The sequence below is a fragment of the Mobula hypostoma genome, chromosome 6, assembly GCF_963921235.1.
Source record: "Mobula hypostoma chromosome 6, sMobHyp1.1, whole genome shotgun sequence".
Lineage (NCBI taxonomy): Eukaryota > Metazoa > Chordata > Chondrichthyes > Myliobatiformes > Myliobatidae > Mobula > Mobula hypostoma.
Genome location: NC_086102.1, coordinates 109,379,361 through 109,406,912, shown reverse-complemented (window position 1 = coordinate 109,406,912; position 27,552 = coordinate 109,379,361). Strand labels below are relative to the sequence as shown.

The 27,552-nt window shown below is 41.9% G+C and overlaps 1 protein-coding gene across 1 annotated transcript in view; it reads left to right on the top strand.

The window, feature by feature from the left end:
- Nucleotides 1-27,552, top strand: part of LOC134348286 (ATP-binding cassette sub-family B member 6-like) — a 246,262-nt gene that overhangs the window by 106,362 nt on the left and 112,348 nt on the right. Inside the window, exons 11-13 of the mRNA XM_063051431.1 lie at nt 667-743; nt 4,031-4,094; nt 7,010-7,095. Coding sequence (XP_062907501.1) covers nt 667-743; nt 4,031-4,094; nt 7,010-7,095 — 227 coding nt within the window. The remainder of the gene's footprint in view (nt 1-666; nt 744-4,030; nt 4,095-7,009; nt 7,096-27,552) is intronic.

Below are 27,552 nucleotides of genomic sequence, written 5' to 3'. Positions count from 1 at the left end.
AGAGGATGTTTCCTATATGGGGTAGTCTTAAGACCAGAGGGCACAGACTCAGAATAGAAGGACACTCCTTTAGATCTGAGACGCGGGGGACTTTCTTTAGCCAGAGGGTGGTGAATCTGTGGAATTCACTGCCAAAGTTGGCTGTGGAAGCCAAGTCATGGAATGTATTTAAAGTGGGATTTGATACGTTCTTGATCAGTGAGGGTGTCAAAAGTTATGGAGAGAAGGCAGGAGAATGGAGTTGAGAGGGATAATAAATCAGCCATGATGGAATGGTGGCACTGAATCGATGGGCTGAATGGCCTAATTCTGCTCCTATAGCTTATGGTCTTTCAGCCTGTAGTCATGTAGGTTACAAATCAAAGTGTTCATTCATATAGTTATATGGTGTGGGTCTGCCTTCCACTACCTTTTCTAGCAATGAATTGTGCTCCCTTGTCATTCCCTGTATGAAAACATTTCTATTCAATTCCCTTCTAACTCATTCAAAGTTCAAAATAAATTTATTATCAAAGTACATATATGTCACCGTATTCAACCCTGAGATTCATTTCCTGGCGGGCATACTCAATAAATCCATTAACCATAAAAGAATCAATGAAAGACCACACCATCAGGGCAGACAACCATTTGAAATAATTGTATTTCCTTGTCTTATCTGTGCAGGTTGGCGATTTTGTCCTTTTTGGGACATATATCATTCAGCTTTACACGCCACTTTACTGGTTTGGGACATATTACAGGTAAGTGGTATGGTTTTTACCTTTTATCTCAAGGACCCCTCCTTCCTTTATTCCATTACTTTTTACTGCCACATAGAGTCATAGAACACAATAGCACAGAAACAGGCCCTTGGGCCCTTCGAGTCTGTACAAAACTATTATTCTGCCTAGTCCCATTGGTCTTAAGATGAAGTCCTGATGAAGAGTTTTGGTCCGAAACGTCGGCTCTTTATTCCTCACCATACCTGACTCTTCAGCATTTTATGTGTGAGTTACTGACTGTGGACTCTGTGTTCTGCACCATCAAAGTGGTCTCCCAGCAGACTCCAACTTGGTAAAGAAAGTGGAGAAACTGTTAAGAGGTACAATGAATTGATCTCCTCACTGGTGAATTATGACAGTCTGTAGAATACATTTGGACTTGTGCCCAGAGAGAGACTTTTTTTTTGTTTATTTCATTATTAATGGGATGCTCTTTCAGAAGCAGATGTGTTCACCATCTCTCCTTCTGGTCTGTATTCACAGCCACGGGCGTGGATTGGGGTTGTAATCATCAGGTTTTTTTTATTACTGACGTACAGTACTATGCAAAAGTCTTAGCCACATGTAAAAAAAGTTTGTGAAGCAAAGATGCTTCCAAAAATAATGAAGTACAAAGTTTTTAAATATCAAAAGAAATTATAAAGAGCAGCAAATTAAATCAGTGTTTGGTGTAACCACCCTTTTCCTGTAAAACTAAATCAGTTCTCTTAGGTACACTGTCACTTAGTTCTATAAGAAAATTGGCTGGTAGATTGTTCCAAGCATCTTGGAGAACTTGTCACAGATCTTCTGCAGACTTTGGCTGTCTTGCTTGCTTCTGTCACTCCAGGTAATCCCAGACAGCCTCGATGATGTTGAGATCAGGGCTCCGAGGAGGCCATGCCATTTGTTGCAGAACTCCTTCTTTTCACTGAAGATAGTTCTTTATGACCTTGACCCTGTGTTTGGGGTTATTGTCCTACTGCAGAATCCACAAAAACAAAAGAGTGCCCCAAAGAATGATTGACAGTAAAAACATTTGAATCTCAAAGCCCCCCCAACTCCACCCCCTCACGCACAAGCAGCAGCAAAGCATCGAACCTCCTCCTCCCCCATTTACTTCACCAAAAAGCATCAGAACCCTTTGCCCACGAAGCAAGCAATTGCAAAGCCCCCAAAAAAGACCATGATCTGCAGTACAACAACAACGAATCATTCACCTGACAATTCAACATGCCTCAGGCACTCTCTCTCCCCCTAATAAAGAGGCAGAGAGGTGTCACTCAGCAAAAGGGGAGATATAAACAAAACAACTCAGTGACTTACGGTGTTAAAGTCTGCCACGTCACTTTTTACTGGGTTCTGTGACTCAAGAATCGGCAACAAGCTCCTCCACCAATGAAAGAGAGAGAGAGCGTGTGATTCGCTAAGCACAGGGCCCCTGACAGCTGATCCGCTGTTCCTGATGTTCCATTTTCTCCCACAATGCTTCAGTCAGCATAGAATCAGCTCAACCCCAGGGCTACAAAGCCTTGGAATCCCGAAGGTGCACTCGTGACCTTGGGATATCGAAAAATGGCCGGTCGGTGAGACCCTAGAATGGGAACTAACATCATAAAGAATCAAAGTTTGAGTGCAGCTCTGGGTCAGGGTCTTCGACAGAACCCCATCCACATTGCAAAGGAAAAAGAGAGACGTTAAAGGAAGAAATTAAGCTGCTTCCGCAGTCGCGCTCGAAGAAGTCACTGTCCAGCACCATCATAGCTCCACCCAGATTTTGACCAATTTATTTGCTTTTATAATCTTTGCTAATTCTTGCACTGTACATCTGCAAAACAACAAATCTCAGTCAGTGATGATAAATCTGATTCTGAAGCTGGGAGAGTCATGCTGCTGTCTGCTTGCTCTCTAACAGTTGCTTAAAAGTTTGATACCCTGCAGGTCAAAGAAGCCAGCTACATTGGCACTTCATCAAAACTCTCATTCCCCCCGCCACTGACAATTCTCTCAATTATTATCTGCTTCTGAGATGGTAGAGGCTAGAGAATATATAAGTACGATAGTTAAATATTTGAAAGATGGTCATGGGGAACTAGCACAGAAGAGTGGAGGCCAACATAGACCAGCCATGTTTATACTGAATGTTGAGACAGGCTTGAGAGGCCAAGTGGCCCTAAATCTTAACTTTTTTTCCACTCCATTGATACTGCCTAACCTGATGAGTTTGTTTTAAAGATTAAAGGTTAGCTTTATTTGTCACATGTACATTGAAACATACAGTAAAATGTGTTGTTTGTGTCAGCGATCAAAACAGTCCAAGGATGTGTTGAGAGCAATCTGCAAATGTCGGCATGTTTCCGGCACCAACATAACATCTCCATAATTCACTAAACCGAACCCTTTGAGATGGGGAAGAAACTGGAGCACTGAGATGAAACCTGCATGATTAGATTAGATTAGATTATGAGGACATGCAGTCCTCTTTTATTGTCATTTAGTAATACCTGCATTAAGAAATGATACAATGTTCCTCCAGTGTGATATCACAGAAACACAAGACAGACCAAGACTGAAAAACTGACAAAAACCACAATTATAACATATAGTTACAACAGTGCAAGCAATACCGTAATTTGATGAAGACCAGACCATGGGCACAGTAAAAAAAAAAGTCTCAAAGTCTCTCGAAAGTCCCATCATCTCACGCAGACGGGAGAAGGAAGAAAACTCTCCCTGCCATGAGCTTCCAGCGCTGCAAACTTGGCATCCTGGAAGCACCCAACTACAGTCCGACTCTTGAGTCCGTCCGAAAACTTCGAGCCTCCGACCAGCCCTCTGACACCGAGCACCATCTCTGTCGAGCGCTTTGACCCCAGCCCGGCCACCAGCAACAGGCAAAGCCGAGGATTTGGGGCCTTCCCCTCCGGAGATTCTCGATCGTACAGTAGCAGCAGCAGCGAACCGGGCATTTCAGAAGTTTCTCCAGATGTTCCTCTGTGCTTCTCACGTCTGTCTCCATTAAATCAGAATTGTGCACGGCATCCTACTTACAAATATGATATCATTCACTGGAGAGGCTGCGCGCGCTGCGTCGCACCGCCATCTTCTTCTCCCTCCAAATGGTCACAGGGAGATTGTACAAACTTCTTATAGACGGTAGCAGAAATTGAAGCCTGATCTTCTGATCACTGGCACTGTAATTTGCTATGCAAACTGCCACATTAATCTACTGCTTCCTGGTACTTTGATTTTAAAAGTAGAATTGTCTCACCTTTGTTTTCCTACAGGATGATCCAGAGTTCATTCATAGACATGGAGAATATGTTTGATCTATTCAAAGAGAGCCAGGAGGTGGGTAGTTTTTTTTTTCATCTTCAATTAATAATCTGCTTTTAAGAGCCAGCCCAAATGTAAATTTGGTCTATTACCGACAAATGTAAAGTACCTAGTGGAAAGCTTAGTTTTGCATGACATCCATGCAGATCATTTCATCACAACAGTGCTTTGAGCTGGAACGTGGAAAAACGATAGCAATTTATAATAACTTCCCTTTGAGAGGTCAAGAGTAAAGGGTGGAAATTGAAATGTTTAAGGGGAACATCACACAGAGAGTGATGAGAGTATGAAATGAGCTGCTAGTGGAAGTGGCAGATCTGAGTTCCAATTCAACATTTAAGAGAAATTTGGATAGGTACATGGATGGGAGGGATATGGAACGCTGTGAAGCAGGTACTGGTTGATGGGACGAGGCAGGTTAATAGTTTGGCATGGACTATCTGTGCTGCAATGTTCTATGATTGTGTGATCCTCAGCAGTGTGGATGCCTTCACTCACCTCAACTCTGAACTGATTCCAGGACCTATGGACCTACTTCAAAGGACGCTGCAACTCATGTTCTCAGTATAATCTATCTATCTAGGTGGAGAGGGTCAGCAACTTTAAATTCTTTGGTGTTATCATTTTAGAGGCTCTGCCTTGGGCCCAGTATGTAAGTGCCATTACGAAAAAAACATGGTGGCGCCTCTACTTCCATAGAAGTTTGTGAAGATTCAGCATGTCATCTAAAACTTGTGTGTTAGAGAGTATATTGACTAGTTGCGTTATGGCTTGGTATGGAAACACCAATGCCCTTGAATAGAAAATCTTGCAGAAAATAGTGGATACGGTCCAGTCCATCAGGGGTAAAGCCCCTCCCACTGTTAAGTACACCTACACAAAGTGCTGTCACAGGAAAGCAGCATCCATCATCAAGGACTCCCAACACCCAGGCCATGCTCTCTTCTCACTGCTGACCTCAGGAAGGATGTACAGGAGTCGAAGGACCCAAACCACCAGGTTCTGGAACAATTATTACCCCTCAACTATCAGGCTCCTGAACCAGAGAAGATAACTTCACTCAACTTCACTCACCCCATCACTGAACTGTTCCCAAAACCTATGGACTCATTTTCAAGGATTATTCATCTCATATTCTCAATATTTATTGCTCATTTATTGATTATTTTTCCTTCTCTTTTGCATTTGCAGAGTTTGTTGTCTTTGCACATTGGTTGTTTGACTGTGTGTTGAGTGCAGTTTTTCATTGATTCTATTGTGTTTCTTGGATTTACTGTGTATGCCTGCAAAAAATGAATCTTAGTGTTGTATATGAAGGTGTGTAGTTTGATAAAACCTTTACTTTGAACTTTGAACTATCCATCAGTCTGTCTATCCGGCTGTCCATCTATCGATCCATCCATTTATTTATTTCGAATTATTTATTTATTTATCTGCACAGTTTGTCTTCTTTTGCATATTAGTTGCTTGTCAATCTTTGTATGTGGTTTTTCATTGATTCTATTGTATTTCTCTGAACTTCTGTGAATGACTGGAAGAAACTGAATCTCAGGGTAGTATATAGTGATATTTAGATTAGATTAGATTAGATTCAACTTTATTGTCATTGTGCCAAGTACAGATACAAAGCCAATGAAAATGCAGTTAGCATCTAACCAGAAATGCAAAGAATAGTGTTATTTACAAAGTAATTATGAATAAAAAGTAAGTGCTATAGCACATAAATATAAAAGTTCTGAGACAGTACAATATGGGTACAATACTGCTTAGCGCTGTGATGTGAGGTTCAGTAGGGTCACAGCCTCAGGGAAGAAGCTCTTCCTGTGCCTGCTGGTGCGGGAGCGGAGGCTCCTGTAGCACCTACCGGATGGGAGGAGAGTAAAAATCCATGGTTAGGGTGAGATGCATCCTTTGCATTTACATTCTTTGTTAATAAATTTAATTTGAAGTTTGAACTTTGAATGCAAAATCAATGCTGTAAAAGATGAGAGGCATAAATAAGATGGACGGTAATAGTATTTTTCCCAGGGTAGAGAAGTCCAAAGTTTGGTGACATAGTTTTAGAGTGAGAGGGGAGAGATTTAAAAGGGAACTGAGGGACACCTTTTTCACCCAGTAGTGTCATAGGCATGTGGAATGAGCTACCAGAGGAAGTGGTTGATGCACGTACATTAGTATCAATTAAAAAGTACATGGGGGAGTAGGGCTTAGAGGATTATGGGCTGAATGCAGGAAATTTGGACTAGTTGGATGGGCACTGTGGTTGCCATGGACTGGTTGGACCAAAGGGCCTGTGTTTGTGTTTTATTACTTTATGCCTCTAACAAAGTCATAGTGGGTAGCATGGTAGTGTGGCAGTTAACACCAAGTTTCATAGCACCAGCGGTGAGATCAGTATTCCATTCCACGCTATCTGTATGGAGTTTGTACGTTCTCCCCATGACTGCATGGCTTTCCTCTGGGTGCTGCAGTTTCCTCTCACATTCCAAAATATGTACAGGTTAGGGTTAGTGAGTTGTGGGGATACTACGTTCACTCTGGAAGTATGGCTACACTTGTGTACCGTTCAGCATAATTCTCACTGATTTCACTTGGTACAAAACGGGCATTTCACAGTTTTGTTTTACATGTGACAAATAAAGCTAATCTTTAAAGTGTTACAGATAGAGAGAGAGTGCAGTACAGGAAGACAATGAAGTGCAAGGTCACAACAAGGTAAATTGTGAAGTCAAAAGTCCATCTTATTGTATGAGAGGACGTTACAGGAATCTGAAGACAGTAGAGTAGAAGCTATCTTTGAGCCTGGTGGTGCGTGCTTTCAGGCATTTGTATCTTCTGCTAAATGAAGGTGGGCAGGAGAGAACAGATGACAAAGTGAATAATATTTCAAAAGAACGGTAAACTGAAAATGATTACTACATATCTTGCAGGTTACTGATGATATCAATGCAGCAAATCTTGACTTCAGAGTCGGAAAAGTGGAGTTTGACGAGGTTTATTTCAGTTACGTTGATGGGTATGTAAAATAATCGTGAATGAAGGTGTGAAGTTGAAGATTCTCAAAAAGGGGTGCAAAAATAGTCTGCAACTGCTGATGGAATATTGGGTCTTTACCTTATGTGTTCTGGAATATAATGGGGATGAAATTATTCTTTAACTATTTCAAAGGCTTGCTCAGACCCCATCTGGAACATAGAACACAACGGTACAGCACAAGAACAGGCTCTTTGGCCCACAGTGTTGTGCCCAACCAAGTGGTTTACTGAACCAAACTAATAGCTTCTGCCTACATAATGTCCATAACCATCCATTCCTGCAAATTCCATACCACCACAAAACATAGGAGCAGAATTAGGCCATTTGGCCCCTCGAGTCTGCTCTGCCATTCCATCATGGCTGATATATTATCCCTTTCAACGCAGTCTCTTGACTTCTCTTTGTAACCTTTGATACCCTAACTAATTAAGAACCTATCAACCTCCACTTGAAATGTACCCAATGACTTGGCCTCCACAGCCGTCCATGGCAATAAATTCAAAGGTTCACTTATTATCAACGTGTACGAGTCTGAAATTCTTCAATTCTCCTGATGGCCATGAAACCAAGAAAAAAAAGAAAGGCAGCACAACCATCAACCCCAAATCCCACCTCCCCGCAAAAAAAACAAACAAAAAAGGTGCAGGCACATCATCCCCCAAATCCCACCTCCTGCATAAAAACCAAACAAAACCGATCAGGCACATCAACCCTCAAATCCCCCTCCCTGCAACAAAAAAGGATCAGGCACATTGATCCTCAAATCCACAGATTCACTGCCCTTCTCATCTCTGTTCTCAAGAGTAGTCCCTCTAATTTGAGGCTGTGTCAGTGATATTGATACCCGATTCTGATTCTGAATATTAGGAACAGGAACATGTTATTCAGCAGGTGCCATCTAATTGAGTTGTGATTAATCCACAAAAGGCCGATACATCGTCTTTGATGCACCTAACTATGAGAAAGTACTTATAAATCTTGTAAGGTTCTGTTGACCAATATGATCTGTTATCTCCTTTTATGTGGAAAAATAGGTCTTACTACTTCACTCCAAATTACACGTCAAAGTTGCTGGTGAACGCAGCAGGCCAGGCAGCATCTCTAGAAAGAGGTACAGTTGACGTTTCGGGCCAAGACCCTTCATCAGGACCGAAACGTCGACTGTACCTCTTCCTAGAGATGCTGCCTGGCCTGCTGCGTTCATCAGCAACTTTGATGTGTGTTACTTGAATTTCCAGCATCTGCAAAATTCCTTGTGTTTGCGTTTTTAATTTCACTCCAAAATAACTTAGTTCCATTTTTAAGATTACATTTTATGAGATAAGCTTTATTTATCACATGTACATCGAAACATACAGTGAAAGCCATAGTTCGCATCAACAACCAATGTCGTCCGAGGATGCGCTGAGGGTAGTCCACAAGTGTCGCCATACTTTCAGTGCTAAAATAGCATGCCCACAACTTACAAACCCAACCTATATGTCTTTGGAATGTGGGAGGAAACCAGAACACCCAGAGGAAACCCACATAGTCACAGGGAGATAATGGCAGGAATTGAACCTGGAGCATTGACACTGTAGCGCATTGCACTAACCTCTATGCTGTCGTGCTGCCCTTTTCAGAACTCCTCACCAGATCAGATAATTCCACCATACATAGTCTATTAAATTCATTTAGTATTTTAAATACCTCAGTTAACCTATATCCTATAGTCAATAGATTGGATATCAATTTTTTTTCAAACGTAATACAAGCAAAGCTACACCTTCCCCGAACCAAAGAGACTTTCTCTTGTCTGAAGGGTCAAGTATTTTTTTGAGAGAGTAGTTGGTGTCAGGAATGTGCTGCCAGATGTGGTGGTGGAAGCAAATATTCAACAGGCTCCTAGAAAGGCACGTATGTGGAGCATTTCATTTTGAGCAGACTAGAATATAAAAGCAAGGATGTAATGCTGAAGCTTTATAAGGTATTGGTTAGGCTGCACTAGGGGTATTGTGAGCAGTTTCGGGCTCCTTATGTAAGAAGATGTGCTGGCATGGGAGAGGGTTCAGAGAAGGCTCACGAGAATGACACTGGGAACAAAAGGGTTAATGTATGAGGAGTATTTGATTGCTCTAGGCCTGTACTTGCTGTAGTTTAGAAGAATGAGGAGTGGATCTCATTGAAGCTAATTGAATATTGAAAGACCTAGATAGAGTGGGTGTGAAGACAAAGTTTCCTGTAGTCTTGGACCAGAGGATACAGCCTCAGAATAGAGGGATGTCCATTTAGAACAGAGATGAGGATGAATTTCTTTAGCAAGAGGGTGGTGAATATGTGGAATTCATTGCCACAGAAGCCAAGTAATTGGGTACGCTTGAAGTGGAGGTTGATAGATTCTTAACCAATTAACCTACTAACCCATACATGTTTGGAACATGGGAGGAAGCTGCAGCATCCAGAGGAAACCAACAGGTTCATGAGAAAAACATACACACTCCTTACAGACAGAAACGGGAATTGAACCTGGGCTGCAGGCACTGTAAAGCATTGCATTAACTACTGCTCCACCAAGCTGCCCATAAAGCAGCTGTTCCTATATCATTAATTGTGTGTCTTCAGGCTCCTGTACCTCCTCCCTGATGGCAGTAATGAAATGTCCAGGATGGTGGGTTTCATCAGTGATGAATTTAGATCACAGTAGACTGACATGGCAAAATCAACTTTTTATTTTGCCTTCTTTTTCATCTCCTCAATCGTGACCTGGTTGTACCCTGGTCCAAGCCCCTTCCGTAGGTAACACTAGATTTGACACACAGTTTCATCCCCTCCGCCATCATATTTCTCAATGGTCAATAAACACATGCTAAAGCAGAGGTTGATGGGTTGACCTAAGCAGTATTTTAACAAAGGAGTGGCTGATAGAGAAGAGGATGTTTGTGGGAGAATAATTTCCGATTTGAATATCTGGGCTGCCAATGGATTAAAATGTAAATTCTGAGCTGGTCAAGGCCAGAATTGCAGGAATCCTGGAAGCTTATAGGACCAAAAGGAAGTCGAGGAATAAGGAAAGAAAAAAGTTGCCATAATCTCATTGGGTGGTGCAGCACTGTTGTACAACACATCCATTCTGAACATTTGTCTATCAGAATCAGTTTTAATATCACTGACATGAAATTTGAATGTTGTGAAATTTGTTTTCCTGGCAGCAGCACCTAAAGTACACTAATGAAAGAAACTAGAAATTACAAGAAAAATGTGTGTATGTATGTGTGTGTGTGTGTGTGTGTGTGTGTGTGTGTGTATATATTAAAGTGTATATAAGCATGTGTATTTTTATATATCACTGCAATACTATAAAACTGTAATAGTTCATAATACTTACCAACAGAGAAATTCATCCGTGTCAAGTTCTTTTGACTGTAAATGAACAAAATCAGTGCAGATAAGAACTACCTTCCTACAATGCTGTTGACGATTGCATCCTCCAAATCTTCATTTTCATTTAAAATAATTGTCTATACCTTCAATTTCTTCATAAGTTCTAACTTGTTGAAGTAGTGAAATCATTCCATTTTCACTCCACGCCATTTCTGGCACCTCCAAGCCTGAATGCTTGAAAATGCAGTGAGCAAAACTGTTCTGAATTGTCGTACTGCTTATTTCTCACCAACTATCAATGACAAAGATATCTGCTTTTTGAACACAAACACATGTAACTGAGAGAGCAAAAATAGTGAGGTAGTGTACATGGATTCATTGTCCATTCAGAAATCTGAGGGCAGAGGGGAAAATGTTGAGTGTGTGTTTTCAGGCTCCTGTAACTTCTCCTTTAGGGTAGCAATGAGGAAGGGGCATGTCTTGGGTGATGGGGGTTCTTAATAGTGGATGCTGCCTTTTTGAGTCATCGCCTTTTGAAGACGTTTCGATGCTGGGGAGGTTAGTGCACGTGATAGGGCTGGCTGAGTTTGCAACTTTCTGCAGCTTTTTCCGATCCTGTGGCTTCTCCATACCAGATGGTGATGTAATCAGTTGAAATGCTTTCCATGGTAATCTGTAGAAATACACTAATCTTAAAAAGGATCTAGTGCTTTCCTAGTGTGTGTGACGAATAAACTCTTCTCGGGCTTCCAGCCAGATACAGATATCTTTTTTTAACCAACATCACAATGACAAACTCTGCCATCTTCATCAGGGATGATGCTTGGGCATCATCCATGTTGAAGGAGCACAGAAGCTGTACCTGCATCAAGGAGCATAGAAGGTGCATCCATTTGGGTTATCCGGAGAAATCGACAGTAGCAGAATATTGCATTCGCAATGGCCATAGGGTGGACTTCGATGGCAGAAAACTACTGTGCCGTGCCAATGGCTTTTGAGACAGCCTGGTGATGGAAGCCATGGAAGTAAAACTAGAGGAAAAGAATTTTAACAAAGATGAAGGTAAGAACTGGAATTTGATTGTTAACAAGGTGGGACAGTGAAAACTTTATTGGATGAAGTTCAACCAATCAGGAGGTTCAGACTGTGAGGGTACAAATACTACCAGGCAAGATGTGCACAGGCATTATCGCTGATGGAAATGGTAGAGTTTGTCATCGAAACATCGATTAAAATTGATACCTGTCTGGAAGCCCAAGAAGAGTTTATTCATATAGTAATCTTGTTTGCCCACATTGCAACCATATCTTTCTATTCCTTCCTATTTAAGTGCCTTTCTAAATGCTTCTTAATAAAAATATGGTGTCAAATATCGCACGTCCTCTGGCAGCAAGTTCTAGATATCAACCACACTGTAAATAAAACTTCATCCTCTTTAAATCTCCTACTTCTCACGTTAAAACTATGCCTCTTGCTCTTACCCACTACTATGAGAAAAAGATTTTGACTATCAGCACTATCTGTGCCTCTCATAATCTGTATTACATCATCAAGGTAGGTTAATTGAGTTTCTCAAAAGCAGAGATGGAGCTGTATGCTTCATGATCAACTTCTCATGGTGTACAAATGTGTTAGTGACATCTCAATATTGCTCAACAGGACCTGGAATACCTCGCAATAAAATTCCGGTCATTTTACCTGCAGTGGTAGATTTCGGCGATCTTTTTGGTAGCGGTTAACATTCCACATCAGGCTTATGTCAAATGGGCTCTAGACGAACTGAGTGGTATAATCAACAGACATGAAACAGCACATCCTGATGCCTTCCCCATCATTTTGGGGATTTTAACCAAGTCAGCTTGATAAAGTCACTAAATAATTATTATCAACAAATCATCTGTAGTACCAGAGGAAACAGCACACTAGACCACTGTTACACTAAGTTCAGGAGTGCCTACCATGCTATTGCATGCCCACACTTCAGAAAGTCTGAAAACCTGGCTGTACTTCTACTCCCAGAGTATAAGCAGAGATTGAAGACTGCAGCACCAGTGGTGAGGACCAAGAAGGTATGGATCAGGGAGGCACAGGAGCGCTTACAGGACTGCGTTGAATCAGTGGACTGGACTGTGTTCAAGGAATCATCTTCAAGCCTGGATTCCCAAACCAAAATCCGTGGATGAACCAGGAGGTTCATAATCTTCTGAGGGCTAGATCAGTGGCATTTAAGTCTGGTGGTCCAGGTCTGTTTAAGAAAAGCAGAGATGACTTGCAAAGGGCTATTTCAAAAGCCAAGAAACAATTCTGGGAGAGGTTAGAGGCGACATCAGATCCACGGTAACTCTGGCAGGTTTTGCAGGCCATTACTTCCTACAAAGCAAAACCCAACATCGTGAATGGCAGTGATGCTTCACTACCACAGGTGCTCAGTGCCTTTTATGCTTACTTTGAAAGGGAGAATAAAACCACAACTATGAGGATTCCTGCAGTATCCAAATACCCTGTGATCTCTGTCCTACTGCTCTACTCTCTACACTCACGACTGTGTGGCTAGGCATAGCTCAAACAGCATTTATAAATTTGCCGATGATACAACTATTGTTCACAGAATTTCAGATGGTGATGAAAGGGCATCTGGGTGCGAGATAATCCAGTTAGTTGAGCAGTGTTGCAGCAACAACCTTGCACTCAACCTCTGCAAGACCGAAAAGCTGACTGTGGACTTCAGCAAGAGTAAGACGAGGGAACACAAACCAATCCTTATAGAGGATCAGAAGTGGAGAGAGCGAGCAATTTCAAGTTCCTGGGTGTTAGTTTCTCTGAAGACCTAACCTGGACTCAACATATAGCAGCTAAAAAGAAGGCAAGACAGTGGCTATATTTCAATACCGATCTATTAAGAGCAAAAGGATAGTGAGGGACAAAATTGATCCTCTGGAAGATCAGACTGATGCATGGAGCCAAAGGAGAGGGGGGAAGATCTTAAATGGCTTTTTGCACCTGTATTTACTCAGGAGGCAGACAAAGAGTCTATATATGTGAGGAAGTGCAGCAGCGAGGTCATGGACCCTATGCAAATTACAGAGGACAAGGTGTTCGCTGTCTTGAGGCAAATTAGGGTGGATAAAACCCCAAGGCCTGACAAGATGCTCCCTTGTACCTTGTGGGAGGCTTGTTCAGAAATTGCAGAGGCCCTAGCAAAGATATTTAAAACATCCTTAGTGACAGGTGAGGTGCCGGAGAATTGGAGAATAGCTAATGTTGTTCTGTTGTTTCAGAAAGGCTCTAAGAATAAACCAGGAAATTATAAGGCAGTGAGCTTGACATCAGTAGTGGAAAAGTTATTGGAAGGTATTCTAAAGGACAGGATATATAAGAATTTGGATAGATAGGGACTGGTTAGGGATAGTCAACTTGGCTTTGTGCGTGGTAAGTCATGTCTAACCAATCTCATAGTTTTTTGAAGAAGTTGCCAGGAAAGTTGATGAAGGCAAGGCAGTGGAAGTTGCGTACATGTACTTTAGTAAGGCCTTTCACAAGGTCCCGCATGGGAGATTGGTTCAGTCGCTTGGCATTCAAGATGAGGTAGTAAATTAGGTTAGACATTGGCTTCACGAAAGAAGAGTGGTCAAAAATGGCATTATAGGAAAGGCGGATGATAGTGCTGAAGGTGAGGTAGCTGGTTTCTGAACAGAAGCAATGTATAGTGTGGAGAGGTTGTTGATAGAGTTGCAATGTAAAAGGCGGACAAAGTCAAAAAGAGTGAATAGAGTACTGAAGGTATTGTAATTGAATACGAGCAGTTTATGGAATAATAGACAATAGGTGCAGGAGTAGGCCATTCGGCCCTTCAAGCCAGCACCGCCATTCACTGTGATCATGGCTGATCATCCACAGTCAATATCCAGTTCCTGCCTTATCCCCATAACCTTTGATTCCGCTATCTTTGAGAGCTCTATCCATCTCTTTCTTGAAAGCATAGAGGAACTTGCAGCACAGTTGCAGATTGGCAGGTATTGTGTTGCAGGCATCACTGAATCATGGCTGAAAGAAGATTATAGCTGGGAGCTTAATGTCCAAGGATACATATTGTATTGAAAGGACAGGTAGGAAGGTAGAGGGGCGCCATTGCTCTGTTGGTTAAAAAATGAAATCAAATCATTACAAAGAGGTGACATAGGGTCGGAAGATGTTGAATCATTGTGGATAGAGCTCAGGAACTGCAAAGGTAAAAAGACCCTGATAGAAGTTGTATACAGAGCCCTAAATAGTATTAAGGATGTGGCCTACAAATTACAGTGGGAGATAGCAAATGCATGCCAATGGGCAATGTTTCAATGGTTATGGGGGACTTCAATATGCAAGTAGATTGGGAAAATTAGGTTGATGCTGGATTCCAGGAGGGGGAATTTCTAGAGTGCCTACGAGATGGCTTTGTAGGGCAGCTCATGGTTGAGCCCACTAGGGGATCAGCTATTCTGGATTGAGTGTTGTGCAATGAACCAGAATTGATTAGAGAGCTGAAGGTAAAAGAACCCTCATAATGTGATCAAATTTATCCTGAAATTTGAGAAGGAAAAGCTAAAGTCACATGTACCAGTATTACAGTGGAGTAAAAGGAATTACAGAAGCATTAGAAAGGAGTTGGCCAGAATTGATTGGAAAAGAACACCAGCAGGGATGACAGCAGAGCAGCAATGGCTGGAATTTCTGGAAGCAATTCTGAAGGCACAGGATATATACATCCCAAAGAGGATGAAGTATTCTGAAGGAAAGTTAACACAACCTTGGCTAACAAGAGAAGTCAGAAGCAACATAAAAGCCAAGGAGAAGGCACAAATGAAGCAGAAACTAGAGAGAAGGTACAGGATTCAGAAACTTCTAAAAACCAACAGAAGGCAACTAAAAAATCATTAAGAAGGTAAAGATGGAATGCAAAAGTAAGTTAGCCAATAATATTAAAGAGGATACCAGAAGTTTCTTTAGCTACATAAAGTGAAAAGAAAGGTGAGAGTGGATATCAGACCGCTGGAAAATGATGCTGAAGAGGTAGTAATGGGGAACAACAAAATGGCGGATGAACTGAATAAGTATTTTGAGTCAGTCTTCACTGTAGAAGTTCCAGGTATTAGGAGTCTTGAAGTGTGTGAAGTTACCATAACTACAGAGAAGGTTCTTGGGAAAGTGAAAGGTCTGAAGGTAGCTAAGTCACCTGGACTAGATGGTGTACACCCCAGGATTCTGAAAGAGGTGTCTGAGGAGATCGTGGAGGCATTAGTAATGATCATTCAAGAATCACTAGATTCTGGAATGGTTACGCAAGACTGGAAAATTGTAAATGACATGCGACCCTTAAAGAAGGGAGAGAGCAGACGAAAAGAAACTATCAGCCAATTAGTCTGACCTCAGTAGCTGGGAAGATGTTGGAGTTGACTATTAAGGATGAGGTCTCAAGGTTCTTGGAGGCACATGATAAAACAGGCTGTAGTCAGTATGGTTTGCTCAAGGGAAAATCTTGCCTGATAAATCTGTTGGAATTCTTTGAAGAAATAAGAAGCAGGATAGACAAAGGAGAATCAGTTGATTTTGTATACTTGGATTTTCAGATGGCCTTTGACAAGGTGCCACACATGAGGCTGCTTAACAAACTACAAGCCCACGGTATTATAGGAAAGGTTTTAGCATGGATAAAGCAGTGGCTGATTGGCAGGAGGCAAAGAGTAGAAATAAAGGGAGCCTTTTCTGGTTGGCTGCCAGTGACTAGCGGTGTTCCACAAGGGTCTGTGTAGGGACAGATTCTTTTTATGTTATATATCAATGACTTGGATGATGGAATTGATGGCTTTGTTGCAAAGTTTGCAGATGATATGACAATAAGTGGAGGGGCAAGTAGTTTTGAGGAAGTAGAGAGGCGTACTGGAGCGAGATATACCATCTTGTGGAGTGGTGTTGCAGCAAGAACCTTGCACTCAACGTCCGTAAGATGAAAGACCTGAAGAGCTGAATGTGGACTTCAGGATGGGTAAAATGAAGGAACACATTGAAGGATCAGAAGTGGAGACAGTGAGCAGTTTCAAGTTCCTGGGTGTCAAGATTTCTAAGGACCTAACTTGGTCCCAACATATCGATGCCCCTATAAAGAAGGCAAGACAGCAACTATACTTCATTAGGAGTTTGAAGAGATTTGGTATGTCAACAAAAACACTCAAAAACTTCTATAGATGTGCTGTGGAGGGCATTCTGACAGGCTGCATCACTGTCTGGTATGGGGGGGGCTACTGCACAGGACATACACATATACTGTAATTGATTTACTTATTTGTTTTTATTTTTATTTTTTTCTATATTATGTATTGTATTGAACTGCTGCTGCTGTTAACAAATTTCACGACACATGCCGCTGATAATAAACGTGATTCTGAGGAGGTTTATGAAAATGATTCCAGGATTGAATGGCTTGTTATATGAAGAGCGTTTGATGGCTCTGGGCCTGTATTCACTAGAATTCAGAAGAATGAGGGATGACCTCATTGAAGCTTATCGAATGATGAAAGGCCTTGATAGTGTGGATGTGGAGAGGATGTTTGCTGTGGTGGGGAGTCTAAGACTAGAGGACACAGCCTCAGAATAGAGGAGCATCCTTTTAGAACGGAGATGAGGAATTTATTTAGCCTGAGAGTGGTGAATCTGAGGAATTCTTTGCCACAATCGGCTGTGGAAGCAAAATCTTTATGGATATTTAAGGCAGAGGTTGATAGGTTCTTGATTGGTCAGGGCATGAAGAGATACAGGAAGAAGGCTGGAGACTGGGGCTGAGAGGAAAATTAGATTAGCCGTGATGAAATGGCAGAGCAGATTCGGTGAGCCAGATGGCCTAATTCTGCTCCTATCTTATAGTCTTATGGTTACCTCTCTGACTGGAGGCCTGTGACTAGTGGTGTGCCACAGAGATTGGTGCTGTGTCCATTGTTGTTTGACATCTATATCAGTGATATGGATGATAATGTAGTAAACTGGATCAGCAAATCTGCAGATGGCTCTTCGATTTGGAGTGTTGTGGACAATGAGGAAGACTATCAAAGCTAACCAACAGGATCTGGACAAGCTAGAAAAATGGGCTGAAAAATTGCAGATGAAATTTAATGCAGACAGGTGTGAGGTGTTGCACTTTGGAAGGACCAATCAGGGTAGGTCTTACACAGTGAGCAGTAGGGCACTGAGGATTGTGGTAGAACAGAGGGATCGAGGAATACAGATTCATAATTCCTTGAAAGTGGCATCACAGGTAGATAGGTTCATAAAGAAAGTTTTTGGCACATTGGCCTTCATAAATCAATATATTGAGTACAGGAGTTGGGATGTTATGTTGAAGTTGTATAAGACATTAGAATATTGTGTGCAGTTTCGGTCACCTACCTACAGGAAAGATGTAAATAAGATTGAAATAGTGCAGAGAAAATTTACAAGGATGTTTTTGGGTCTTGAGGAACTGAATTATAGGGAAAAGTTGAATAGGTTAAGACTTTATTTCTTACAATATAGAAGACTGAGGAGAATTTGATAGAAACATTATGAAGGGTATAGATAGGATAAATACAAACAGGCTTTTTTCCATTGAGGTTAGGACCGACTAGATCTGGAGTTCATGGGTTAAGGGTGAAATGTGAAATGTTTAAAGGGAACGTGAGGGTGATCTTCCTCATTCAGAGGGTGGCGAGAGTATGGGGCAATCTGCCAGAGCAGGTGGTGCATGCGGGGTCGATTTAATCATTTAAGAAAAATTTGCATGGGCACATGGTTGAGAGGTGTATGGAGGACTATGATCTGGATGCAAGTTGATGGGACTAGGCAGATTAATAGTTTGGCACAAGCTAGATGGGCCGAAGGGCCAGTTTCTGTGCTTTTGTGTTCTCTGACGACCAATACTAGTACAGTACAGTATAAATGCTATCAGTACAAAACAGTAAGTTCTTTCGTTCAGTAGCACTTACAAACACAGTGACGAAGTGCTTTGAGAGAGTGGTGATGAAACATATCAACTCCTGCCTGGGAAGTGACTTGGATCCACTACAGTTTTCCTACCATTACCACAGGTCAATACCAGATGCCATTTCATTTGGTATTCATTCAACCCTGGAACATCTGGACAGCAAAGATGTATGCATCAGGTTGCTTTTCATTGACTACAGCTTGGAATTCAAAACTATCATCCCCTCAAAACTAATCAATAAGCTTGAAGGTCTTGGTTTCAATACCTCCTTGTGCAACTGGATTCTGCATTTCCTCACTTGCAGGCTCCAGTCAGTTTGGATTGGCAACGACATCTCCTGCATGATCTCCTTCAGCATAGGCGCACCACAGGCTCTACTCACTTTACACTTATGACTGTGTGGTTGAGCTCAGCTCAAAATCAGAATCAGGTTTAATATCACTGGCCTTTGTTGTGAAATTTGTTGTTATGTGGTAGCAGTACATTGCAAAACATAAAAACTGTAAATTATGGTAAGAAGCATACATATATCTAAAGGTTAATTAAAATAAGCAGTGCAAAAAGATAAATAAAAAGTAGCGAGGTGGCGTTTATGGGTTCAATGTCCATTCAGAAATCTGATTGCAGAGGGAAAGCAGCTGAATTGTTGAGTTTGCACCTTCAGGCTCCTGTACCTCCTCTCTGATAGTAGTAATGTGAAGAGGGCATGTCCTGGGTGATGGGGGTCCTTAATGAGGGATACCTCCTTTTTGAGGCATCGTCCCTTGAAGATATCCTGGATGCTGGGGAGGCTAGTGGCCACAATAGAGTTGGCCGAGTTTACAACTTTCTGGAGCTTATTTCGATCCAATGCCTTATTTGTTTACTTTTGTTGTTGGCTGAATAAAAGGTGATAATGAATCAGCATATAGGAGGGAAATTGAATGGTGCCGTAACAACACCTTCTCTGTCAATGCCAGCAAGACCAAGGAGCTAATTATTGACTTTAGTAGGAAACCGGAGGTCCATGAGTTGTTCTCATCAGGGGGTCAGAGAAGGAGATGGTCAGCAACTTTAAATTCCTCAGCGTTATCATTTCAGAGGATCAGTCCTGGGCCCAGCACCTAAGTGCCATTACAAAGAAAGCACGGCAGCACCTCTACTTACTTAGAAGTTTGTGAAGATTTGGCAAATCATCTAAAACTTTGACAGACTTCTATAGATGTGTGGTAGAGTGTATATATGTGTGGTTATATCACATCCTGGTATGAAAGCAGAAGGGATTAACGCAATAGAAAGGAAGGACATAAGCCGGGAAGATATGGAATCGATATGGGTAGAGCTGCGTAACACTAAGGGGCAGAAGACGCTGGTGGGAGTTGTGTACAGGCCACCTAACAGTAGTAGTGAGGTCGGAGATGGTATTAAACAGGAAATTAGAAATGTGTGCAATAAAGGAACAGCAGTTATAATGGGTGACTTCAATCTACATGTAGATTGGGTGAACCAAATTGGTAAAGGTGCTGAGGAAGAGGATTTCTTGGAATGTATGCGGGATGGTTTTTTGAACCAACATGTTGAGGAACCAACTAGAGAGCAGGCTATTCTGGACTGGGTTTTGAGCAATGAGGAAGGGTTAATTAGCAATCTTGTCGTGAGAGGCCCCTTGGGTAAGAGTGACCATAATATGGTGGAATTCTTCATTAAGATGGAGAGTGACGTAGTTAATTCAGAAACAAAGGTTCTGAACTTAAAGAGGGGTAACTTTGAAGGTATGAGACGTGAATTAGCTAAGATAGACTGGCAAATGACACTTAAAGGATTGGCGGTGGATCTGCAATGGCAAGCATTTAAAGGTTGCATGGATGAACTACAACAATTGTTCATCCCAGTTTGGCAAAAGAATAAATCAAGGAAGGTAGTGCACCCGTGGCTGACAAGAGAAATTAGGGATAGTATCGACTCCAAAGAAGAAGCATACAAATTAGCCAGAGAAAGTGGTTCACCTGAGGACTGGGAGAAATTCAGAGTTCAGCAGAGGAGGACAAAGGGCTTAGTTAGGAAGGGGAAATAAGATTATGAGAGAAAACTGGCAGGGAACATAAAAACGGACTGTAAGAGCTTTTATAGATATGTAAAAAGGAAAAGACTGGTAAAGACCAATGTAGGTCCCTTGCAGACAGAAACAGGTGAATTGATTATGGGGAGCAAGGACATGGCAGACCAATTGAATAATTACTTTGGTTCTGTCTTCACTAAGGAGGACATAAATAATCTTCCAGAAATAGGGGACAGAGGGTCCAGTGAGATGGAGGAACTGAGCGAAATACATGTTAGTAGGGAAGTGGTGTTAGGTAAATTGAAGGGATTGAAGGCAGATAAATCCCCAGGGCCAGATGGTCTGCATCCTAGAGTGCTTAAGGAAGTAGCCCAAGAAATAGTGGATGCATTAGTGATAATTTTTCAAAACTCGTTAGATTCTGGACTAGTTCCTGAGGATTGGAGGGTGGCTAATGTAACTCCACTTTTTAAAAAAGGAGGGAGAGAGAAACCGGGGAATTATAGACCGGTTAGCCTAACGTCGGTGGTGGGGAAACTGCTGGAGTCAGTTATCAAGGATGTGATAACAGCACATTTGGAAAGCGGTGAAATGATCGGACAAAGTCAGCACGGATTTGTGAAAGGAAAATCATGTCTGACGAATCTCATAGAATTTTTTGAGGATGTAACTAGTAGAGTGGATAGGGGAGAACCAGTGGATGTGGTATATTTGGATTTTCAAAAGGCTTTTGACAAGGTCCCACACAGGAGGTTAGTGTGCAAACTTAAAGCACACGGTATTGGGGGTAAGGTATTGGTGTGGGAGGAGAATTGGTTAGCAGACAGGAAGCAAAGAGTGGGAATAAACGGGACCTTTTCAGAATGGCAGGCAGTGACTAGTGGGGTACCGCAAGGCTCAGTGCTGGGACCCCAGTTGTTTACAATATATATTAATGACTTGGATGAGGGAATTAAATGCAGCATCTCCAAGTTTGCGGATGACACGAAGCTGGGTGGCAGTGTTAGCAGTGAGGAGGATGCTAAGAGGATGCAGGGTGACTTGGATAGGTTGGGTGAGTGGGCAAATTCATGGCAGATGCAATTTAATGTGGATAAATGTGAAGTTATCCACTTTGGTGGCAAAAATAGGAAAACAGATTATTATCTGAATGGTGGCCGATTAGGAAAAGGGGAGGTGCAACGAGACCTGGGTGTCATTATACACCAGTCATTGAAAGTGGGCATGCAGGTACAGCAGGCGGTGAAAAAGGCGAATGGTATGCTGGCATTTATAGCGAGAGGATTCAAGTACAGGAGCAGGGAGGTACTACTGCATTTGTACAAGGCCTTGGTGAGACCACACCTGGAGTATTGTGTGCAGTTTTGGTCCCCTAATCTGAGGAAAGACATCTTTGCCATAGAGGGAGTACAAAGAAGGTTCACCAGCTTGATTCCTGGGATGGCAGGACTTTCATATGAAGAAAGACTGGATGAACTGGGCTTGTACTCGTTGGAATTTAGAAGATTGAGGGGGGATCTGATTGAAACGTATAAGATCCTAATGGGATTGGACAGGCTAGATGCAGGAAGATTGTTCCCGATGTTGGGGAAGTCCAGAACGAGGAGCCACAGTTTGAGGATAGAGGGGAAGCCTTTTAGGACCGAGATTAGGAAAAACTTCTTCACACAGAGAGTGGTGAATCTGTGGAATTCTCTGCCACAGGAAACAGTTGAGGCCAGTTCATTGGCTATATTTAAGAGGGAGTTAGATATGGCCCTTGTGGCTACGGGGGTCAGGGGGTATGGAGGGAAGGCTGGGGCGGGGTTCTGAGTTGGATGATCAGCCATGATCATAATAAATGGCGGTGCAGGCTCGAAGGGCCGAATGGCCTACTCCTGCACCTATTTTCTATGTTTCTATATCCTTGTATGGAAAAGCTCACAAAATGTTGTGGATATGGCCCAGCCTATCAAGGGCAAAGCCTCCCAACCATTGAGCACATCTGCATGTTGCAGGAAAGCAGCATATATCATCAAGGACTTCTCACCTTCCAGACCATGCCCTCTTCTCACTACTACTGTCAGGAAGAAAGCACAGGAGCCTCAGCACCCACACCATCAGGTTTGTAATACCCCTCAACCATCAGGGTCTTAAACCACAGGCAATAACTTCGCTAGCCCCATCACTGAACTTCTCCCACGCCCATGGACTCACCTTCAAGGACTCTTCGTCTCATGTTTTTGATATTTATTGCTTTTTTTTTCTTTTGTATTTGCACAGTTTAATGTCTTTTGCACATTGGTTGTTTGTCTGTCCTTTAGGGTACAGTCTTTCAATGATTTTATTGTGTTTCTTGGATTTGCTGAGTATGCCCACAAGAAAACAAATCTCAGGGTTGGGTATGCTGACGTGTATGTACTTTAATAAGAAATTTAATTTGGATTTTGATAAAACTGTGTATTAGTTCCTAATAGTTACCATCCATTATCTGCACCTCATGCCAATAGTGGACTGCCTTCATTGCATTCCTGAATGAAGTAGTGATTTAAAAAATTTTTTTTAAATTTGGTGTCCATTACCCTAAGTGAATAACTTAACAATCACATGCAACTATTCACTCGAAGCACAGTGTAGTGTCTAATAGCCACATAATTGCACTTGAAGAATTAACTAGAAGCTGTTTGGCAACAGTTTCCTGTCCCAATTAAAAGTCGTAATGTCCCAAATAAGTGATGAGAATGCTAACTATTTTCTTGATTAACCGATGGCCTAATTAACTGTAATCCACTGTATTTCAATCAGGTATCCTTCACTCCACGGAAAAACAAGCCCAGCCTATAGCTAACGTCCATGTACCATGTAGGCAGCACAGTAGTGAAAAAACTCTTTACATCACCAGCGATCAGCAAGGATTCAATTTCTGCAGCTGTGTGTAAGAAGTTTGTAATGCTCTCCCCGTTACCGTGTTGGTTTCCTTGGGGTGCTCCAGTTTCCTCCACAGTCCAAAGATGTACAGGTTAGGGTTAGTAAGTTGGTGGACTGTTGTGTTGGCACTGGAAGCATGGAGACTGGGCTGCCCCCACCACATACTCATACTGTGTTGGTTGTTGACACAAATGGTACTTTCCACTATATGTTGCGAGCACAGTACATGTGACAAATAAAGCTAATCTAGTCCTCCAATCCAGGCAGCATCCTGGTAAATCCCCTCTGCACTGTCTCCAGCACAATTACTTACTGTAGTGTGGTGACCTGAACAGCGCACTGTAAGTGGCGTCTGGTCTCACCACAGCTGACACATAAACTGAAAATACTGGGATTTCTCAGCAGGTTTTTTTCTCAAATACACTAGAATCTCAGCTTCTGCAGTTTTTAGATTTCTATTATATTATGCAGTTGGAAGGTGGCACCAATTCACCATGATCGCAGTGAATGGCAGTGCTGCCTCGAAGGGTCAAATGGCCTACTCCTGCACCTATTGCCTATGTCTATTGTCACTCCATGAGCAAATACACTAGATCTAAGCTAGTGTTGGAAGAAAAGCCACACAGATCAGATACACCAAAAGATTTTGCAGATGCTGTAAATCAATTGCAAAATGCTGGAGGAACTCAGCAGATCAGGCAGCATCCATGGAAATGCTGGGTTTCAGCTGAGACCCTTCTTCAGGACTAGAAAGGAAAGGGGAAGATGCCAGAATAAGAAGGTGGGGGGAGGAGAAGGAAGTCAAGCTAGAATGTGATAGGTGAAGCCAGGTGGGTGGGGAGAGGGAATGAAGTAAGAAGTTGGGTGGTGATAGGTGGAAAAGGTGAAAGGCTGGAGAAGGAATCTGATAAGAGAGGAGAGTGGACCATGGGAGACAGGGAAGGAGAAGAGGTAAAAGGCCAGAGTGGGGAATTGAAAAAGAGGGAAGGGGGAGTAAAAAAATTATTGGATGCTTGAGTAATCGATGTTCACGCCATCAGGTTGGAGACTACCTAGACAGAATATGAGGTGTTGCTCCTCCAACCTGAGAGTGGCTTTATCATGGCAGAAGAGGAGGTCATGGGCCGATATGTCAAAATGGGAATGGAGATAGAATTTGAAATAATGGCCACCTGGAAACTTCACATTTTGCAGACAGAGCAGTCCCCAGTCTACGCCAGGTGTCACCAATGGGTCAGATATGAAGAGGCTGCTGACAATGGAATGAGACACAATAAAATACAGCACTCTGTGAAAATTAGCAGCAACATTTTGTCTTGAATCAGAGTCAGAATTAGGTTTATTGTCACTAGCATATGTCGTGAAATTTGTTAACTTAATGGCAGCAGTACGATGCAACACATGATAATAGAGAGAAAATAAATAAATAAACCTATTACAGTTAGTATATATATATATATATATATATATATATATATATATATATATATATATTAAATAATTAAATTGAAAATAGTGCAAAAACAAAAATAATATTCAATACAAAAAGGTGAGGTAGTGTTTATGGGTTCAATTTAGGAATCAGCAGAGGGGTTGAAGCTGTTCCTGAATTGCTGAGTGTGTGCCTTCATGCTTCTGTACCTCCTTCCTGATGCTAACAATGAGAAGAGGGCATGTCCTGAATGATGGGGGTCCTTAATGGATGCTGCCTTTCTGAGGCACTGCTCCTTGAAGATGTCTTGGATACCATGGAGGCTAGTACCCAAGATGGAGCTGACTAGTTTTACCACTTCCTGGGTTTTCTTCCAATCCTGTGCAGTAGCAACCCCCCCCCCTATACCAGACAGTAATTTAGCCTGTCAAAATGCACTCCACTGTACATCTGTAGAAGTTTTCGAGTGCTTTAGGTGACAAACCAAATCTCAAACTCTGAATGAAATATAGCCACTGTCTTACCTTTTTTGTAGCTGTATCGATGTTGGGGCCAGTCAAAACTTGGAGATCTTGACACCCAGAACTAGAAATTGATCATTCTCTCCACTTCTGATCCCTGTATGAGGTCTAGTTCATGTTCCCTCGTCTTACTCCTCCTGAAGTCCACAATCAGCTCTTAGGACTTACTGACATCGAGTGCAAGATTGTTGCTGTGACACCACTCAGCTAACTCCTATACACCCTCTGATCTCCATCTGTGATTATGCCAAAAATGGTTGAATCATCAGCAAATTTATAGATGACATTATGGCTATACCTAGCCACACAGTCATGGGTACAGAGAGAGTAGAGCAGTGGGAGAAGCACATAGCTAGTGTTGATTGTCAGCGAGGAGGAGATATTATTACTATTCTGCACAGATTGTGTTTTCCGATTAGGAAGTCGAGGATCCAATTGCAAAGGAAGATACAGAGGCCCAGGTTCTGTAGCTTAGCTATAGTCAACAAACAGCATCCTGACATAGGTGTTTGTATTGTCCAGGTGATGTGTGATGAGGCTTTGAGGTTGCATCTGCCATAGACCTATTGTAGGGATAGGCAAATTACAGTGGGTCCAGGTCTTTGCTGAGGCAGGAGTTGATTCCAGCCATGACCAATCATTCAAAGCATTTCATCACTGTAGATATGCCCACCTATCTACATGTCCACACTTTATGCTTAAAGAGCTAAAGATTAAAGATTACCTTTATTTGTTAAATGTACATTGAAGCTTGAAACATGCTGGGAAATGCGTAGTTTGTGTCAAATCAAATCAGCAGGGATTATGTTGGGCAGCCTGCAAGTGTCACCATGCTTCCAACATAGAACACTCACAATTCACTAATCCTAATCTGTGCATCTTTTTTTGGAAATGTGAAGAAACCGGAGCAGCCAGAGGAAACACACACATTCACAGGGAGAACACACAAACTCCTTACAGAGAGCAGTGGGAATTGAACCCCAATCACTGATCACTGGGGCTGTAAAGCAAAGCGCTCACTGCTCATTCCCAGCTTTGCTTTAGTATCCAAGTACATCAGATGAACTGATGCTTGCTCTCAGAGGTATGGTCGTAGAGTAGAACAGCACGAAAACTCACTCAGCTGTGCGTGCATTGCATTTGCCTTCCTTACTACCACTTCAACTGGAAAGTCAACCTTCAGGGAAAATCTGCGCGAGGACTCCCAAGTCCCTTTGCACTTATAATTTCTGATTTCACTCCCCATTTAGAAAATGGTCTATACATTTATGTCTTCTACCAATACACATGGCCAGACTCTTCCCACATGTGTTGTGCTGGATGGGCAATATCCACAACTCTAGGTACCTCAAAAAGACTCTAGGAAATTGTGATTATTTTTAATAAATTAGTTTGGCTGAAAGATTTAAACTATGATAGTTTGAAGTTGGAGGGATTATACTGTAGGTTTACAAAATTAATGGCATTTGATGATATTATAGAGTCACAGAGCACTGTGGCTCAGAAACAGGCCCTTTGGCCCATCTAGACTGTGCTGAACTATTATTCTGCTTAGCCCTAGCAACCAGCACCTGGACCATAGTCCTCAATACCCCTTTTATCCATTTTCTTATCTAAACTTCTCTTAAATATTGAAATCAAACCCGCATCCATCACTTTAGCTGGCAGCTTATTCCACACACTCACCACACTCTGAGTGAAGAAGTTCACCCTCATGTTCCCCTTAAACATTTCCCCTTTCACTCTTAACCCATAGTTGTAGTCTCACCCGTCCTCAGTGGGAAAAGCTTGCTTACATCTACCCTATCTATATCCTCATAATTTTATATACATTTATTAAATCTCTCCCTCATTCAATCTTTCATTATAAAGCAGGTCCTCAAGTCCCATCAAAGTCCTTGTAAATTTTCTCTGTAGTCTTTCAATCTTATTGATATCTTTCCTGCCTATGAGTGACTTGAACTGCACACAATAATTTTATTAATATTATTATTGGAAAATTAGGTTTAGGTTAATTTGTTTAATATTGGAAAATGATATTTAAAGAGTGTCTTTGGTGCCATTGATAAAATTTGCTGCTCCTCTCTTGGACAATATTTCACAAGTAAAGCAGTGTAGAAATGTACATGATTTTCGATTCTAATCTCTCCTAATCATCATAAAAACAGTTTCCTCTGTTTGAAGCTGTT